Source organism: Bos taurus, chromosome 5 (assembly GCF_002263795.3).
Source record: "Bos taurus isolate L1 Dominette 01449 registration number 42190680 breed Hereford chromosome 5, ARS-UCD2.0, whole genome shotgun sequence".
NCBI classification, from domain to species: Eukaryota; Metazoa; Chordata; class Mammalia; order Artiodactyla; family Bovidae; genus Bos; species Bos taurus.
This window is the reverse complement of record NC_037332.1, coordinates 83,242,063-83,259,935: the sequence shown is the minus strand read 5'-3', so window position 1 is coordinate 83,259,935 and position 17,873 is coordinate 83,242,063. Positions and strand designations below refer to the sequence as shown.

The 17,873-nt window shown below is 37.7% G+C and overlaps 1 protein-coding gene across 3 annotated transcripts in view; it reads right to left on the bottom strand.

Annotated features, from left to right (window-relative positions):
• Nucleotides 1-17,873, bottom strand: part of ITPR2 (inositol 1,4,5-trisphosphate receptor type 2) — a 591,729-nt gene that overhangs the window by 315,041 nt on the left and 258,815 nt on the right. For all 3 annotated transcript variants that reach the window (XM_024991354.2, NM_174369.2, XM_059886107.1), the window contains 5 exon segments: nt 10,631-10,720; nt 10,392-10,517; nt 4,957-5,079; nt 3,877-4,077; nt 1,067-1,318 (listed from right to left, as the gene is read on the bottom strand). In XM_024991354.2, the coding sequence (XP_024847122.1) occupies nt 1,067-1,318; nt 3,877-4,077; nt 4,957-5,079; nt 10,392-10,517; nt 10,631-10,720 (792 nt within the window).

The window sequence follows — 17,873 nt, the reverse complement described above, 5'->3', positions numbered from 1 at the left end:
ATGACATTTGTTAATCAATAAAATTCAAATGTCAAATTTCAAATTGTAGACTCTTATAGGCTTTAACACTAGAAGCCAGGAGGGTCTTCTTTGAAGAAGTAATACTTGAATCAGGATCTAAAGGATGAAGAGGGGTGAAGCAGGTGAGTATCAGAGGTAAGAGTGCAACGGCAGAGAGAACTGACTGGCCAGAATCAGGACTTCAAAGAAAGACAGAACCCACAATTTAATCACAACACTATGCTTCCTTTCTTTGCTACCTTACTTCAAAACAATCAAGGCATGAAGTACTCTTGGTTTGAGGTGTTAGCAATCCTAAAAAATTTCATAAAAAATATACTTTCAAGTCCATCACTATGCAGGACTATTTGGAAATAGGAAAATGAACCTAACCTGGTATCTTTTAAAGTTACTGTGATTTAAAATGTTTGGATTTAGCATATCACACATTTATAAACTTTGCAACAATACACTAGAACAGTAGAAAAAAAAGAAATTATTGTCATGTACATTCCTGGAAGTTTCATTAATGCATCTGGCAGACAACCAGTCTCTAATGAGTTTTTTCCCTGCCTGTCACACCAAACTAGGATGGAGGGTAAAAGACGATGTATGAATAAAGCAAAATATGTGTCCATGTTTCCAAGAAACCATCTATTCCATAAAGCAAAGGTAAACCTAGAGAACCTAATAGTGGTCCTGCAGCACCATTCTAGCCTCTATGGATGACTGTGCATTATTTATGAAGATCTGTTTCATGCTCAAAACATACTAGAAGTTACAAGTAAATGTTTAAGTCTGATCACAATACCATACCTAGAAATTTCTATAGTGGAATTTCTAGAAAACTAACAGTGGCTATACTCTTAAAAGGTCTATCAACTTTCATAGTCCCTTGTAGAACAAAAAAGTAAGTTTTAATGATTTTCAAATTCCCTAATTATATACCTAGGTACTATTCTGTGACTAAGTGTGTTATTTCATTATAAATAACCATAGGAGGGCTTCTGGCACTTACTAGAAATTGAAAACAACTCTATAGCTGCTAAGCTTTTGCCAGGCTTACCTCAGGGATGCAGTCATCATGGGTCACCACCCTCACTATGTCGTCCAGGGGCAGAAGGGAATTGCACTTGATTTCAGTGTAGACGTTCTTCCCCTCTGTGCATGCTGCCAGCAACTCCACGAGGGTGATGTGGTAGGCTAAGGGGCCACTCTCATCCCCTCGGTCTCTCTCTGAACACATCATATGGAGAAGGATGGGAAATGATGCTCTATCATTGTAAAATATCAGCACATCTTCACCCCCATTTATCAACTGAAATGATAATAAGAGAGTCTATATAGCAGTCCAAATGTTCATCCTTGCAGTTATTTCTAAAGACTTGGTCTATATGGAAACACACGCATATCTTTGTAAAAACAGAGATAACATTGCAAACGTAGAACTATACCAAAGCAGGATGGCAAAAAGATTGTATTCATGTGTGAAGTGATTAATTATGAAAGTCATCAAAACCAGTTGAGGAGATATGGGAGAGTTACATGGCATTGAGAATAAATGACACAGATGATTGGAAGCTGTTCAATGAGTTAGCCACTGAAATTAAACCTGCAAAATATTCCAGTAAAGTTACTTTCTTTAACTTCAAATGGTAGATGCCATTGCCAAGTATGAGAAATCTCATGTCTCATTTTACTATGAATTAAAATATCCCCATCCCCTTCAATAGTGATGGAATAAGTAAGCAAGTACACATAACCAAATGTAACTCTACAAGAATTTGCAGATTCCATTTGTTGTGGATATCAGTAGGGGATGGAGGTAAAAGCAGAAAAATAAAAAGAAAAATACAAGCTTAAAAAAAGAGAGAGGGAGAGACAAAGAATGAATAAGTAGGGGCTTCTAGGAAATAAATTTTCCTTCCTGTTTTGTTTGTATAACAAACTATAGTGGAGTTTCCAGCAGGATGTAATTTTATTGCTAAATCACCATAATGTCTTATTGTCTATTTGGGGGGGAAACAGTAGTATTTTATTAAGGAATCCACTTTGCTGTGAAGCCCAGGCTGAGTTAACAGTGATGAGTTCTGGAGGTAGACTCAGAACTCCAGACTATCACTGCTATCTTCTCTCTCTCCCTCAACTGAAAACCCAGCCTCATGAAGTCTCAATTCTCGCCCTCCTGTTCCTGGAAGATGCCCAGGCTAGTTATGTAAGAGGCTTCTGCAGAGAAGACAACTTTTGTCTTCCCAGGAGACAAACCCTCTACTTTGCTTTATGAGGCAGATAGCAACCCCAAACCACAGACAGGTCAGGACCTGCGCTGGCCTCAATTCTTTTTGTCTATTCTAGTACCAATTTTCTACCCCCAGTGGGAAATATTTTGGAAGGTAACACAGATTACATAATTTTTTCTCTATTTTATTTGAATTGATAACATACTTAAATTGATAAGACAATTAACTGGCTTACACTGAAAGTTCTGTTGAAAGAGAATGTATTAGTGTCAAAAATGTATGTATTAACATAAAATTATAAATATTTCTTTACATATAGAAACACATCACCTAGTAAATACCATTGGACTCGCTTAACTATTTGCTGCTTTCCCATTTTAATTCTTCCCATGATGATTTTCCAAAATCTAATTAATTGCCACATTTCTAGGCAAAGGAGAACTATTATGAATGCAAATACAGATAGGTAAATTTTACAAATTAAAAATGCTCCTTAAATGTTTAATAACAATAATTTACATTAAAAATTTAGGACTTTACACTGAATTAACTTTGAAATTTCTGTGGGGCAAGAGGGACTCACATTGTAACAATACAGAAATTACTCCCATCCCAAATTTAAAGTGTATAATTATGAAAATTCCCCCAAATCAATATAATCCACTAGGTAACTGTTTGTAGATGGCTGAAAGCTGCTTTAATCCATCCAGGCCTTTAGAGAACCATTAGGTCACAGAGCAATGATCTACCCACATAGGCTCAAAGTATTCTCCAAAGTGGGCTTCCGAGGTGGTGCCAGTGGTAAAGAACCCGCCTGCCAATGCAGGAGACATAGAGATATGGGTTCAATGCTGAGTCAGGAAGATCCCCTGGAGGAGGGCATCGCAAGCCACTCCAGCATTCTTGCCTTGAGAATAGCATGGAGAGAGGAACCTGGCAGCCTACAGTCCATAGGGTTGCAAAGAGTCGGACACAACTGTAGTGACTTAGAGCACACACACATGCATTCTCCAAAGTATCACTTGGTTCCTATTAAGTAACTCATTCACTGTATAAATCTGGCTCAGTGAGAAATATCATAATGAAGAGGGCAAAATAAATGGAGTACATCATCCATTTGCTTTTCTTAAATTTTTAACTGACTCTGGATAGCTAAACTTTCAAATGTAAAAAAATCACTGACAGATAATTTCTATTAATTTCATTTCCTTCAAAGCCCTCTGTAAATAGTAGCAAAGAACATCCATTTTATGATTACAGGAAAACACAGTAATAAAGGCACTCGAAAAGCAGAGTTTAATCCATTTTTTTTATATTTTGAAACTTAGAAATATAAAATTTAATCACTTTCATTTTAAATAATCTATAACATTTCATAGGATTTTACCCACTATTTAAAATACACAAATTTATTAAGGCTCAAAAAGAAAAATAAACTCCTAGAAAATTATAACATCACCTTATGATATGTCACTTCCCTAGACCTAAGCAAAATACATTGATGCTTAAGAGTTGTACTCAAATTATTTACCAAACCTATGTTGTTGGGGGATTTTTTTCACTCAAAATTAACAGAAAACACGTAGTTGAGCATAATGTTTATGTGAGGCTGGTAAAATGCAAACTGCGAACATACCTCGGTCATTACCATATCCTGGCATTTCTTCACGTATTTACCATCTGCTTTGACAATTGTCTGCAGAAACCTCAGGTACTCCACGTGGCGGCCGTGTGTCTCAATGCAGTGCACGAAGTGCTGGACAACTCTCTCACTAATTTCATTGCACAGATGGTAATTGTTCATGAAGATGTGCCGCATAGTTTCTGCTTCAAGGAGCTACACACAGAGGAATGTGCCCTTGTAATTCTGACAAGATCAGTTTTCTATTTTACAATAATACTTAGACCATATTACCCGGCTTGTGATCAGTTTTCTATTTTATGCAAAATTGTAGTGAGTTTTCTCTTCCACAAAATGCAATGAGATTATTCAGCATTTAAAAAATAACAATAAAAAGACTGAGCTCACAAAGGAATTTACTTGGAAAAGGGAGCTTATTATAAAGGTCCTCATGTTGGCAACAGTATTCTTGAGATTAATCATGTACGATTCAAACATGGCTCTTCCTTAGTATTCGCTGACACATGTTTTACAGAGCAGAGGTAACTCCACCTTCGAGTTTTTCATATTCACTTACTCGTGGCATCACACTTAGTCTTTGCTGTACCTTGTCTTTTTCCTAACTGTGTACATAAAAATGAAGTTGCCATCTGCAGGTAAGATATGTGTGATTTTTCAAGTTTCTATAAATGTTCCCTTAATGGAAAGATACTCACTTTAAGGAGAAGCCCCTACAAGGAATAAAATGAGGTGACGAAGATGAATATGGGGCCTCCCAGGTGGCATCAGTGGCAACAAACCTGTCCACCAATGCAGGAAACTTAAGAGATACGGGTTCAATCCCTGGATAGGGAAAATCCCCTAGAGGAGGGCATCGCAACCCACTATAGTATTCTTGTCTCGAGAATTCCATGGACAGAGGAGCCTGGCGGACTATAGCCCATGGGGTCGCAAAGAGTTGGACACAACCGAAGTGACTTGGCACGCTCACATGCACAAAGATGAATAAAATTCTATCCATTAATGTTGCTATAAGAAATGACATGGACACTTTACATAAATACTATAAGTATTAGAAGTCACTCAAATACTTACACCAGGGGTTAAGAACAAATTCAGATGTTTATGGAGGAGAACTTGATTCTGTGGATTCCCCCGACAGAAATTCTGCAGGAATGTGTGAGCCAGATTCATTACTTCGTTCATCTTCTCATCATTCTGGAAGTTAAAAAGTAGGACATGATACAGAGAAACACACAGAGCAAAAATACTATCAAAGAATATGTTTTTTTACACATGCATTTTTTTCCTGTTTTCTTCACTGTTTTATGGTCTCTTTTCTGTGTGTACACCTCTCCCCCATTTTGCAGATGTCTCTCCCCTTATCTTCATTCTATTATCTGTTCTGCTCCCCTTTTTGTTTCACAGTCCACTTTTCATTCTCCCCAATCTTCCTACTTGTCCACTACAATTTCCCATCGCTGTACAAAGCTGCCCCTTGTCCCCTGCATCTGTCCCCACACCTCCTCTGTCCCCCTGTTCCTCTCTCTCTGGCCTCCTCACTCTCCCCACTTCTGTTCCCTCTGCCCTGCATCCTCCAATCCCTCTCTTTCCTTCCCTCTCTTTGATTTACCTTCTTCCAGTGTTTCAGTGTACCTGGAGCTTCCTGATCCTTCTGCTTTCTGTTTTTCCTCATTCTGTATCATCTTTATTCCCCTGTTTCTCCAGCTCCTCCCTTTCTTCTCCAGGCATTTATCCTTCCTCCTCTGGCTCCTTCTGCTCCTTCTCTCCTGCTCTCATTTCCTTATCCTGCTGATTTGCCCCCACTGTCTTCTCTCCACTCACCTGCCCTCTCTTCCCCACTCTGTAAATAAACATATTTGAGTTGGTCAAAAAGTTCATTCAGGTTGTTGCATAGTGGCTTATGATAATCTCGAACAAACTCTGGCCAACCCAGTATTTCTGACCTTCCCTCTATTCTCCACTCTCCCTTTCTCTGTGCCTGCTTCTTTTGCTACTTACTTTGCCTCTTTTTTCCATCTTATCCTTTTCCTTTATCTCTTTGCTTTCCGCCCTCCTCTTCCCCCATGCTCTTTGTCCCCTCTTTCTTAGCACACATACTCTTAAGTTGTTTCCTTATTCACTGTCCTTTCCCAAAGTCCTATGATAAAGTACTTCATTGCTAATAAGAATTTCAATAAGAAACTTGAGTTTCAAAACTCACAAAGAATGCAAAGTTTTCTTCTTAAAAGTTATCTTTTAAAATATCACTGAAACAATCTAAAAATTTTTTAGGCTAGGTCATGTGGTCAGTGTCAGATACACAAAATGGATTAATGTTTTGAGTCACAGTTTATATTAAAATAATTCAATGTTTTATTGTTTTCTTTTTTCCTAATCTGAGAGTCTAAATTTTATGCCATATATAACTAAACCAACAGCCTAAGATCATTAATAGACTCATTTCCTCATATTTAAAATAGGGATGAACTAACTAGACTAATAATTATGTCCAAAAACTCCATTCCCATCTTGAAAATAGAAAGGTTTTATTTCAAAATATACTAGCATTTTCTTTTATGTTTGTAGTCCAGGCATAGTGAAAAAACATCAAAGCAACTTCAGCTACAGAACACTCAATTCACACAGAAAAGCCAGCCAGTACAGAAGAATGGCAGGGACAACTCTACTAGAATTGGTATTTCTTTAAAGCTGTCACCTTAAGCTGTTTTTTGCTTGTTTATGAACAATCTAGTTATTAAGACTGAGCAAACCCAAGTGGCATTTTTCACAGAAATAATTCTAAGATTTATAAGGAACCACAAAAGACCCTTAATATCCAAAACAATCTTGAGAAAGAAGAGCAAAGCTGGACATACCATGCTTCCTGATTTTAAACTATACTACAATACTACAGTGATTCAAACAGTATGATGGTGGCACAAAAACAGACACATACATCAGTGGAGCAGAAGAGACAGCCCAGAGATGAACCCCAAAACATGTGGTCAATTAACTTAGGAATGAGCTCTGAGAGAGATGATACCACATTGCATGTGCTTTTCATTGATGTGTAGGAAAATTCTTCAACCTTTTATTCAAATTTTAGGTGATGCAAGTTAAAAATCACTTGGTTTAGATATTCTAGGCTGATGAAGAAACTGGATAAAATGTATCAGGAAAGAATGAAAAAGAAGACAAGAATAAACCTTGGGGAAAAGAGAACTTCTTAGTGTTGGTGAAATTGGACAGCTACATGCAAAAGAATCTACTATCTTATACTATATACAAAAACAGACTCCAAATGGATTCAAGACTTAAATCTAAGACCTGAAATCTATAAAAATCCTAGAAGAAAATACAGGCTGTATACTTTTTGACATTGGTCTTAGCAATATTTTTTGGATGTCTCTTCAGGCAAGGGAAATAAAAGCAAAAATAAACAAATGGGACCTAATCAAATTAAAAAGTTTTGGCACAGCAAAGGAAACTATCAACAAAACAAAAAAAGCAAAATACTGAACGGGACAAGATAATTGCAAATGATGTATCTAACAAGGGGTTAATATGCAAAAACTCATACACCTCAATACCAAAAAAAAAAAGAAAGAAAGAAAGAAATGGGCAGAGGCACTGAATAGACATTTTTTCCAAAGAAGACACACAGATGGCTATCAAACACATGAAAAGATGCTCAACATCACTATCAAGGAAGTGAAAGTGAAAGTCACTCAGTTGTGTCTGACTCTGTGTGACTCCATGGACTATACAGTCCATGGAATTCCCCAGGCCAGAATACTGGAGTGGGTAGTCATTCCCTTCTCCAGGGAATCTTCCCAACCCAGAGATCAAACCCATGTCTCCTGCACTGAAGGGGGATTCTTTACCAGCTGAACCACCAGGGAAGTCCAGTTATCAAGGAAGTGCAAATCAAAACCACAGTGAGATATCAACTCACACCTGTTAGAAAGACTATTATTAAAAACAGTAACAAGTGTTGGTGAAAATTTAGAGAAAGGAGAACCCTTGTGCACTGTTAGTGGAGACATAAATTGGTATAGCCACTATAGAAACAGTATAAAGTTTCCTCAAAAATTAAAAATAGAACTATCATATGATCCAGCAATTCCACTTTGAGTATTTTTCTGAAGAAAACAAAAACACTAATTCAAAAAGATGTATGCACCCATATTGTTTACATGGACCCATATTGTTTACATGGAGCATTGTTTACAATGGTCAAGATACAAAAGCAAACTAAGTCTCCATGAATGGGTCAAGAAGATGTGAGATATATATATATATGTATATACACACACACATACAGACAGATAGATATACACACAATGGAATAATACATAGCCAAAAAGAACAGAATCTTGTCATGTGTGACAACACTGATGAACCTTGAGGGTATTATGTAACTGAAATAAATCAGAGAAAGACAAACACTACATGAGTTCACCTATATGTGGAGTCTAAAAGAGAAAATAAACAAGCAAACAAAACAGAAACAGATTTATAGACACAGAGAACAAACTGATGGTTACCAGAGTGGAGTGGGATGAGCGGATGAATAGGTGGGGAAGATTAAGAGTTACAGACTTTCACTTATAAAATAGACTAGTTATAAAATAAACAAAGGTTGTAATGTACAGCATAGGGAATATAGCCAATAATATTGTAATAACTTTGTATGTTGACATCATTTTGTGATTATAAAAATATTTCAAATCACTCTGCTGGACACCTGAAACTAATATAATATTGTAAATGAGTAATATTTCAATAAAAATATAATAATAAAATAGAAAACCCACAAACATAAAGTAGTAGTAAAACACTCAACACTATAGTTATATTTTTAGAAAAAGGGACTTCATTACATGCCATATGTCTGTGTTACAATATCAAAGATATAATAATTTGTATTATAAATACTTAGAAGTTAATACATTTGGCTGCTTTTCAATAATTCTTTTACTGTATTCTCTAACATAGTTCGAATTATACCACCTTATACATATTAAAATGCAACTAAGTCAGACAGGGGGCAATTCAATAAGAGAAGTGAAAAGTCCAAGTGGGAAGGGTATATGGCCTGGCATGGTTGGTTTCCAAGAGAGATAAACAAGGCATCTACTCGCAGACGGAGGTCAGAGCCTAAGTGAAGTGCAGAGGGCATTCATTAGGAAGAAAAGGGAGCAGTGATGGTGGAAGATGAGTTATAAACAGTATATTAATAAGTGAGTAATTATATTCACACACACATATATTCTCTAGATCTGTCTACTTAGAGGACCTGAAGAAGCAAAACTCCACAGAAATAAGTACATTAAGTTCTCAGAATTTTTCTCCCAAATACCATTCTCCCCCAAATGGATCTGGAGCTTCATGAAGAAATAGCTAATTCCAGGTGGAACAAGAAAAATGCAAGGTGAGCCTGGAACATTTTAATGTGCAATTAAGTGATGAATCACTCGAAGACTGATGAGGCCATGTTAGAGGACAGGCAACTAACCCCAATTTGGGACAATCAAAATAAATAATGATGGAAACCTAATATAACCTATTACATGAAATGAGCATCCATGAGTCCATACTAAAATCAATCAATCAATCAATCAAAGGTTTAATAACAATAGACAGCTAACGGAAGCCGCGGTATAGCACAGGGAGCTCAGCTCAGTGTTCTGTGATGACCTACGGGGTGGGATACATGGGGAAGGAAGCTCAAACAGGAGGGGATATGTGTATACTTATAGCTGATACAGCAAAAATCAACACAACATTGTAAAGCTACTGTCTTCCAATTAAAAAAAATTACTTAAAAGGTTAAAAAAATTACTTAAAAGATTAAAAAAAAAGAAACTTTGATCAAAAATGGAATAGTTACTTAGTTTCAAAGAATTGTGCCACAAAATATTTATTACAGAGGAAAACTGAGCAGCTCACAGTGAGAATTCTGGCAGACACCATCTTTATCAAGTGACCCAAGTAAACATAACCCGTCATGAGGCAAATCAAAATTGCACGCTGTCTGATAGGAAGCGGTGGGAAAAACTTAAGTGTTACTCCTGTAACGTTCCTGCCAAAGATGCATAACTGAATTGAATCATGAGGCAAAGTCAGATGATCCAAATTAAGAGGCAGTCTTCAGAACGGCTGGTCTGTCTTCAAAAGTGTCCAGGTCATGAGAGGTCCAGCATGAGGAGGTTTAAATGGACATGACACCAAACAGCACCTGTTTCTGAAGTGGATCTTTTTGTCAAACAGGACGTGATTAGGATGATGGGAGCATGTGAATGGCTCGTGAGGATGAGATGGCAGCAGACTGCCATATTCTTTCTCAATCTGGAAGGGTATTATGGGGTGATGTTCATAGGGAATACACACTAAAGGACCCAGGGGAAGTAGGGCATCAGGTTGGCAACTTACTTGCAAAGGGCTTGGGGAAAATATTAATTGCAACTTTGCTATACTGAAATTGCCTCAAAATTAAAAAAGGAAAACAGAACCTAAAAACTCACCTTTTCATAGGGTATCTGCAGCAGATCCAACACCACCGAATGGGCTCCCATATTTTTCAATAATCGTTGATGTTGATTGCGACACTTTTTGTTCTGGACGCAGAGTTTACTGAGCCTAATCAAAATCTTTCCAAACAAGAAGAAAATCATTAACCATAGAAAATACAATATTAAATATAATCAACAGGCAAAACTCTTTTGCCATGCAAAAATAAACCCACATAAAACTAGTTGCTGACCTCCTTTACAATCCGATAGTTGTTGCTCTTATTGCTGTCAATCTGAGGTTTCTTTGTTCCATCTTGCACTGGACTTAAAATGTTTGAGTCCTAAAATAAACACAAAGATGTATTTTATGTTCTGTATAGCTTCGTAATACATTTGGTTCTTTTGCAATAAATAAGAAATACATTTTGAAGTTATTTTGTGATGAATTTATTATTCAACTTAAATGTTTCTTTGGTACTTTTTTATCTCATCAAAAGCTTCTTGGCTGCAAGGAGTCATGCAAATGACCACTTCCCAATAACAACCAAATTACAAGATCTAGGACTTCCCTGGTTGTCCAGTGGAATCTGCCTTCCAATGCAGGGGATGTGGGTTCAATCCCTGGTTGGGGAACTAAGATCTCAGATGCCATGGGGCAACTAAGTCCATGTGCCTCAACTAGCAAAGCCCCCACATGCCTCAGGGGAGTCCCAGTGCAGCCGAAAGAGAAGACATTACACGATCTATGGCATTACTAATAATTAATGAGTAAGTTAGAAAGGAAAGGAATAACAGGTAACATTCTCAGTGCATTTCCTTATGCTAAATGTATCAGATCTTATATGGCCTATAGAAAAAGGAATGGTAAAATTTCAGGGCACAGCAGGCAAAATTTTATTATCAGGGATAAACTGCTGGAAAAAAAAAAAAGACTGAAGGAGCATATCATAATGAAGCAAAATTTCAGAGATGGGAGGTAAAAACACCTCAAACCAAGAATTCTCTGACAGGTTACCATGACATTCTTAAGAGTCATGATTGGGGGGCGAACAACCACATATAGACCATGAAAATTAAAAAAAAAAAAAAAGAAAATGTAAATTAAAAATATTTTAAATTAACAAAGTATATTAATAGGACCTAGAACACCAGAAATATTTTATTATAACAACCATTATCTGCAGTAGCACAATAAAAGACAAATATTAAGGAATGTACATATTTTAAATACTAATTACTGGAGTCATCATATGAAAATAAAACACCAGTTATAATACAATCTCCAAACATTTACTAATCCTTAATGCATGCCTCGTACTAGACAATGGTGAGTGGACATAAAAGAAATAGAAGATATGGTTCTTTCCACAAGAAATTACAGTCTACCTAAGAAAGCAGGCAGAAACATGAAAACAAAGATCTGAACTGAGCAGAATTTAATATTCAAAGAGACAGAGAGAAGGAGACTAGATATAATTTTAGACAGCTTTATGAAGGAGGGCAAGTTTAAGCCAAGGTCTTAAAAGATGAAAACAGTTCAGTTAAGTACGAGAGACACACGAAAGGCAGGGGACACTGGTTAGGTGAAGTCACCTTACCCAAAGGTGCTGGAGAAAGGAAAGCACAATGGTGTAGAGAAACTGACAAGAACTGACAAAGCATGCTACAAAAGGAGGCAATTAGGTGGAGTGGGGCCTGACCACCTCCCTGATTTACAACTAGTACAAAATTGCACTTGGGATGAATATCAAGGGTAGTTTAAAAAACCCCCTGTATTCCTGACTACATTGAAGGTGTTGAGCTCTCACAGTTAAATGGGACGCCAATCTAAGCTTGCTGCTGCTGCTAAGTCACTTCAGTCAAGTCCGACCCTGTGCGACCCCATAGACAGCAGCCCACCAGGCCCTCTGTCCCTGAGGTTCTCCAGGCAAGAATACTGGAGTGGGTTGCCATTCCCTTCTCCAGGTAATTTAAGCTTAGGAGAAAGTAAAAAAAAAAAAAAATGAAGTTAATTGACACAATTTTATTTGTCCCTATTTTTCCTACTGCATTCCATGACAAATCACAAAATAAACTCAAACCAAGAAAGAAAAATCATTGTGTTTTCCTTGCTAGTCAAAAATTTCTGATCCAAGGTTTCAAGCAAGAGAGTGACTTGGTCAGGTATGGAGTTATCACCACTGCTCAGGAAGCTCCATGTTTCTCTTTGACTTTTCTCCAGGCAAACATCATCCAAGATGGAGGCTCTCCATCTGAACTCCATCTTAGCAAGTAACTCCTCTCATTTTACTGAGCATAAGAAAACTCCCCTACATGATGCTGTCTCTTCTGCATTTGAAAACATCCAGTATCATCCACAAAACTGTCTGCATTCCCTGCTGTGTCTCAGAGAAACAGAACTTTTGAAACTCAGATTTTTAAATTCCATCTCCCCCACCTTTTCTCTCTGATTCATCCCTGTTTCTGCAGGTGAAAATTTTCTATCCTCTACTGATTCTTTCTGAACTCCGAAACTACAACCCAAGTGGAGGCTAACAGCACTTTCCATGACACCGTGCGTTCTGGGAAGTCATCTTGCATCTTGGATTATTACCCCCACTAAGTTTCTTGAAAGAATAATCTACTGTACTAAAATTGTTTTATGTGTCAATGACTCAATTACTAAAATTGTCTTTAGCATCTGATTCTCTGGTTCACTACCACTGTCTTTAAATTCCACTTTGTTTTATTATGACAGGATATTGTCCAAGATTTTCTGACCACCTTGTCACTTTCACTGAATGGAACTGGAACCACAAGAGGTCACAAATAAAAACACGGAAAGCATTAACACTGTTCCTGTTACCTTCCAGGGTTGTGTCATCTATGCTAATAAATCCTAGGAAGGAAATGAAAGCAAGTCAATTTCCAGCCTAGGTAAACAAAAGAGAAAAAAGAATGGGAGATAGTATCTACAAGACAATAAACACTAAGTAAATCCAAAAAAGTTACAGAAGAAAATGTAAAAATATATACATAAGCAAGGCCAACGTATTAATAGAAGAGGGAAAGGGCCCCTGTGCCTCATATGAATGGAAGCTATTTGGATGGAAGAGGTTGGAGGTCACAGCATGAGAGAAACAGGGTTTCTACTTGATAGAAAAATAATTTATTGATGAGAAGTAGACATTGCAAAGGTAGAAATATAATTAAATTTCCTTTTTCTGATCACAAAGGTGAAGGTTGAATTTAAAAAGGCCATATTCATTTTTTTCTGGGAGAGAAAAAATATTAAAGAAAACTAAGTTTGTATTCCAGTCCAAGATTAAGATAGTTACCAAGTCTAAAGACTGACAAAGCTCCTAAGGTGGAAAGGAGATCTTTCTGATATATTTCAACTTTTTAAAAAATCAGTCAAATATACAGGCAAAGCTTTGGCAGATATATTTAAGTCTATTTTTCAAGCAACGGCCTGCAGAAAAAGCAACTGTCTTGTTTTAAGAAAAGTAATCTCAGGGAAGATGTACTACATTACAAAAGTTATGCTCTTTAGTTCTGCCCAAGGGAGGATGTAGACAATGCTAAACTTCCTAAGTATGGGAATTATAAAGAAAAATTATTTTAATTTAAAATTGCCAGCAGTCAACAAAGGAGGCAATGCTGGAGAATTCAATGAACGGCCCCTTTTAATTTCAGAAAATAATTCAATGTAATTAAACCGAACAAAAATATTAACTCATAGAACATCTGGATGATCCCAAAGCAGTGATCAGGGGAATTTAAGAAATATGTAAACTATATAACTACAGTTAGGCTTTATTTTCTTATTAATGCCAAGATGCTCCGAGTAAAGTTGCCCTGTCTTCCTCCAGAAAGGAAAGAAATTGATTATATTTTTTTTATATCCTATACCTCTTTGTCCCGAGGTTAGTGGCCAAATCTACAAAGTCCTGGCTTTATGTTAATGACGACATATTAGTAAGGTGTAAAATGTAGAAGTGTAATTTATGCAGAATCCTAGAGCTGAGGAGGCTCAGGAAAAAAAAATGTGTAACACTGAGAGCAGTGCCATGCTTATGCTAAATACCTAAATTATGCTTTTGACAACAGTGATGAAGAAAGGCACTGCAAAGATACTTGTACTTTACTGTAATTGTTTCCTATCATCTGGAAGAATTTGAATTTATTTCCTCTAATGGAATATGGGAACCACTTAGTCAAGTGATTTTATTGAGGCAGCTAGATTTTTAATTGCATAGTATATACTGTAACATACTTTGGCCACCTGATGTGAAGAGCCAACTCATTGGAAAAGACCCTGATGCTAGGAAAGATCAAAGGCAGGAAGAGAAGGGTACAACAGAGGATGAGATGGTTGGACAGTGTTACCAACTCAATGGACATTAGTTTGAGCAAACTCAGGGAGATAGTGAAGGGCAGGGAAGCCTGGTGTGTGGCAGTCCATGGGGCCGCAAAGAATCAGACATGACTTAGTGACTGAACAACAACAACAGTAACATAAAGCAGTATATTCTGAAACACCATAGCAAGGGTAGTTTAGAAGAGTCTAGAAATTTCTGAAAGAGTCTAGAAATTAGATGGTCAGCATAGACATGCTCAGAGTGAATACCTAAGCAAATACTGGCTCTGAACATCACGTTGCTCCCACACTTATTTTGCATCAGGTAAAGAAACTCTTTTTAGATAAACAGCAAAAATGATATAAGAAAATAATATTGTATGAATCATATGGCGAACTAAACATGGGCACGAGTTAATGAGGATCTAGCTCCTTAATTTAAACAAGGTCAATCATGCTTTTAAAAAAGAACTTTCCAAATCCTACAATGTAGAAACGCCTACATCCACCACAGCTGTGATTAAAATAGCTCAGTGCATTTCTTTGCTTTGTCCCAATCCCAGGGAAGTGAAAGGATATCCTTCTTCAGCAATGCTATCAAGTTAGCAAGACTGGAAAGCATTCTATTCACCATCTGGATCCCTAGCCTTCTCTTCTTGTATCTACTACTCAACCGAATCAGTGGCATCATTTACCAGTCACCCTCCTCCCAACTTCAGATGTCAAATGCCACCCTTTCTCCTTCTCACCTCCCTCCAAAACACACTAAAAAAATCTAATAATCAGACTTTGATGCTTGAGTGACCAACCAGATTATAATTTAATTGAAGCTCTTCATATTAAATATCACCTCCTTCAGACAACTGAATGATAGCCCTGCTGTGGGAGGATGAGGTATGTTTTTCTCCCATCCATCTAAAAGTTACATCACATACCAGCCATTTATGATGATATTCAAGGGGTTACAGAAACTCTTACATCATCCTGAATCTAATTATCTGACCTTGGCAGTAAAGCTAATACATACCATCATGGGGTCATGATTGACAGTTTCGGCTTCCCTGGTTGACACCTAAGGCTGCTCTAAGACTTGGTGAAGACATTAATACAGGCAGATAATCTTCCTCCAGATTTCCCTCAACCTGGGCACAAATTTCTACCCTTCTAGAGGGTAAACCATACTCTCAGTCTTACTCCAAACCTGTTTGCTTTTCCTTTGTCCCAAGATAATACAAATATTGACATTTTTTGATTCATTTGATGTCATTTTTATTAGTATTTGATGATGCTTAATCAGATGTCCTAGAAAACACCGCAAATCTCTTTGACTATCAGTATCTCTGATTAAGTAACAAAAAAGTGTGTGCCACTGGAGTGCTTTCTCGTTGCTTAAAGTGACACTCAGAAAAATAGGGACTGTACTGATGATAGGTATGTTCAAAGTAAACTAAGAGCTGTTTCCATAGGCATGCGATAAGAACCCACTATAGCACCTCTGGCACAGTCATGTACAGTATTTTTTACATAACACCTTCTATAATACTTTGGTGGTTTAGTCGCTCAGTCATGGCTCCTCTGTCCATGGAATTTTCCAGGCAAGAACACTGGAGTGGGTTGGCATTTCCTTCTCCAGGAGATCTTCCTGACCCAGGGATTGAACCCGGGTCTCCTGCATTGCATGCAGATTCTTTGAGCCACCAGGGAAACTATAATACTTTTTAATATGATCCTCAGCAGTGTTATATAAAATGTAGAAAGGAAAGGCAACCCTTTAGTTAGCAGGGTGACCAAGAATAACACAGCACTGTGCAGGAAGTGAAAACAGCAACGCAACAGAGCCCTTAGAGAACATGCCTAGTACCTGACATATGTGAGGGAAGCCACCCTAGTCGCAGTCACCTCAGAGCAACCCCCGATGCGGCTGTGAGAAGAGGGCTGCATGGACAGAAGTGGGGGGAAGAAACCAGCACCTTCTCTTCAACTCCCTCTTTAGGAAGCAGTCATTACAGAAATGTTGCTTTCTGGCCCAGTGCCATAGGTGTGCTCTGATTTGAATGAATCAACTTCTATAATGTCCTTGTAAGCCACTTGCTGAGGGAAAAAAACATAGGAAGTTAGACTCCTCACTACCAATGAGGCAGGAGCTAGATGGGCCTCAGGGTGAACAGCTGGTTTCTCCCCTGTGGACAGATACTCTAAAATAGCAGGAGCAAGAGAGGAGATGAGCCCTGTCCAGGTAAGAGATAGGGACCACATATTTCTCATTCTCGAAGTCAAGGAGAACTCCCTGACTACATATGCACAGAAAGGCCCCTTGGAGATCAAAAGAGAGGGGACATCACATTTTAGTAAGTGATATCAACCTACCCACAGGCCCCTTTACTAGAATCCATCTTGGCTAAGAGCTGTGTGCACACATACGGGAGGACCCTGAGACACACCAAACATGGACACGGAACCAGGCAAAGCAAGATGACTGGCCAAAGGAAACCCAAAATAAATGCCCCATAAAAGGGATTCAAACCTCCATGAGGACACGACTTTCTCTCTGAGACCACCCGTGTGTCTATCCACAAGTATTCTTTCTCTTCCATTAGGAGGGGTGTTTATTAAAACACTTCACTTCTTTCACTACTTTCCATCTCTCTGTGGAAATTCATTTCTACATAGCTGACGGGCCAGGGCCTTGTCACTGGCCACTGGTCCCTTGAGGTCTAGCTGCGTGGCTTCAGTGCTCTCAGTGTCAAGGATTACCTCAATCTCTAGCAATCGAAACCCTGCTTCAAGCTGTTGCAGGCCAAAGCCACCTGAGATCACCAAATTCAAATAAAATTGAGAACAAATGGCAAAGTAGAAAAAACGAATAAAATGGTAACTTTCTCTACAACATGAAGGGAAATAATAAAACAGCATTAATTTTAAATGCAGGCCAGAAGACAAGAGGGAGAAAAAGTTTCTTATCCTGGAAATAATTCAAAGAAACCAATTCAGGAGATAAAAGCACTACATTTAAGAATATGCATTACAAACAAATAGAATGAAGATGCGTATAAGTAGCATTTGGCTCAAGACTAAAAATTAGTTTTCAGCTGCATGTCTTGTGAAAGGACTTATTAAAGTGATACTCATATGCAGAAATCACCTTCAGTAACATC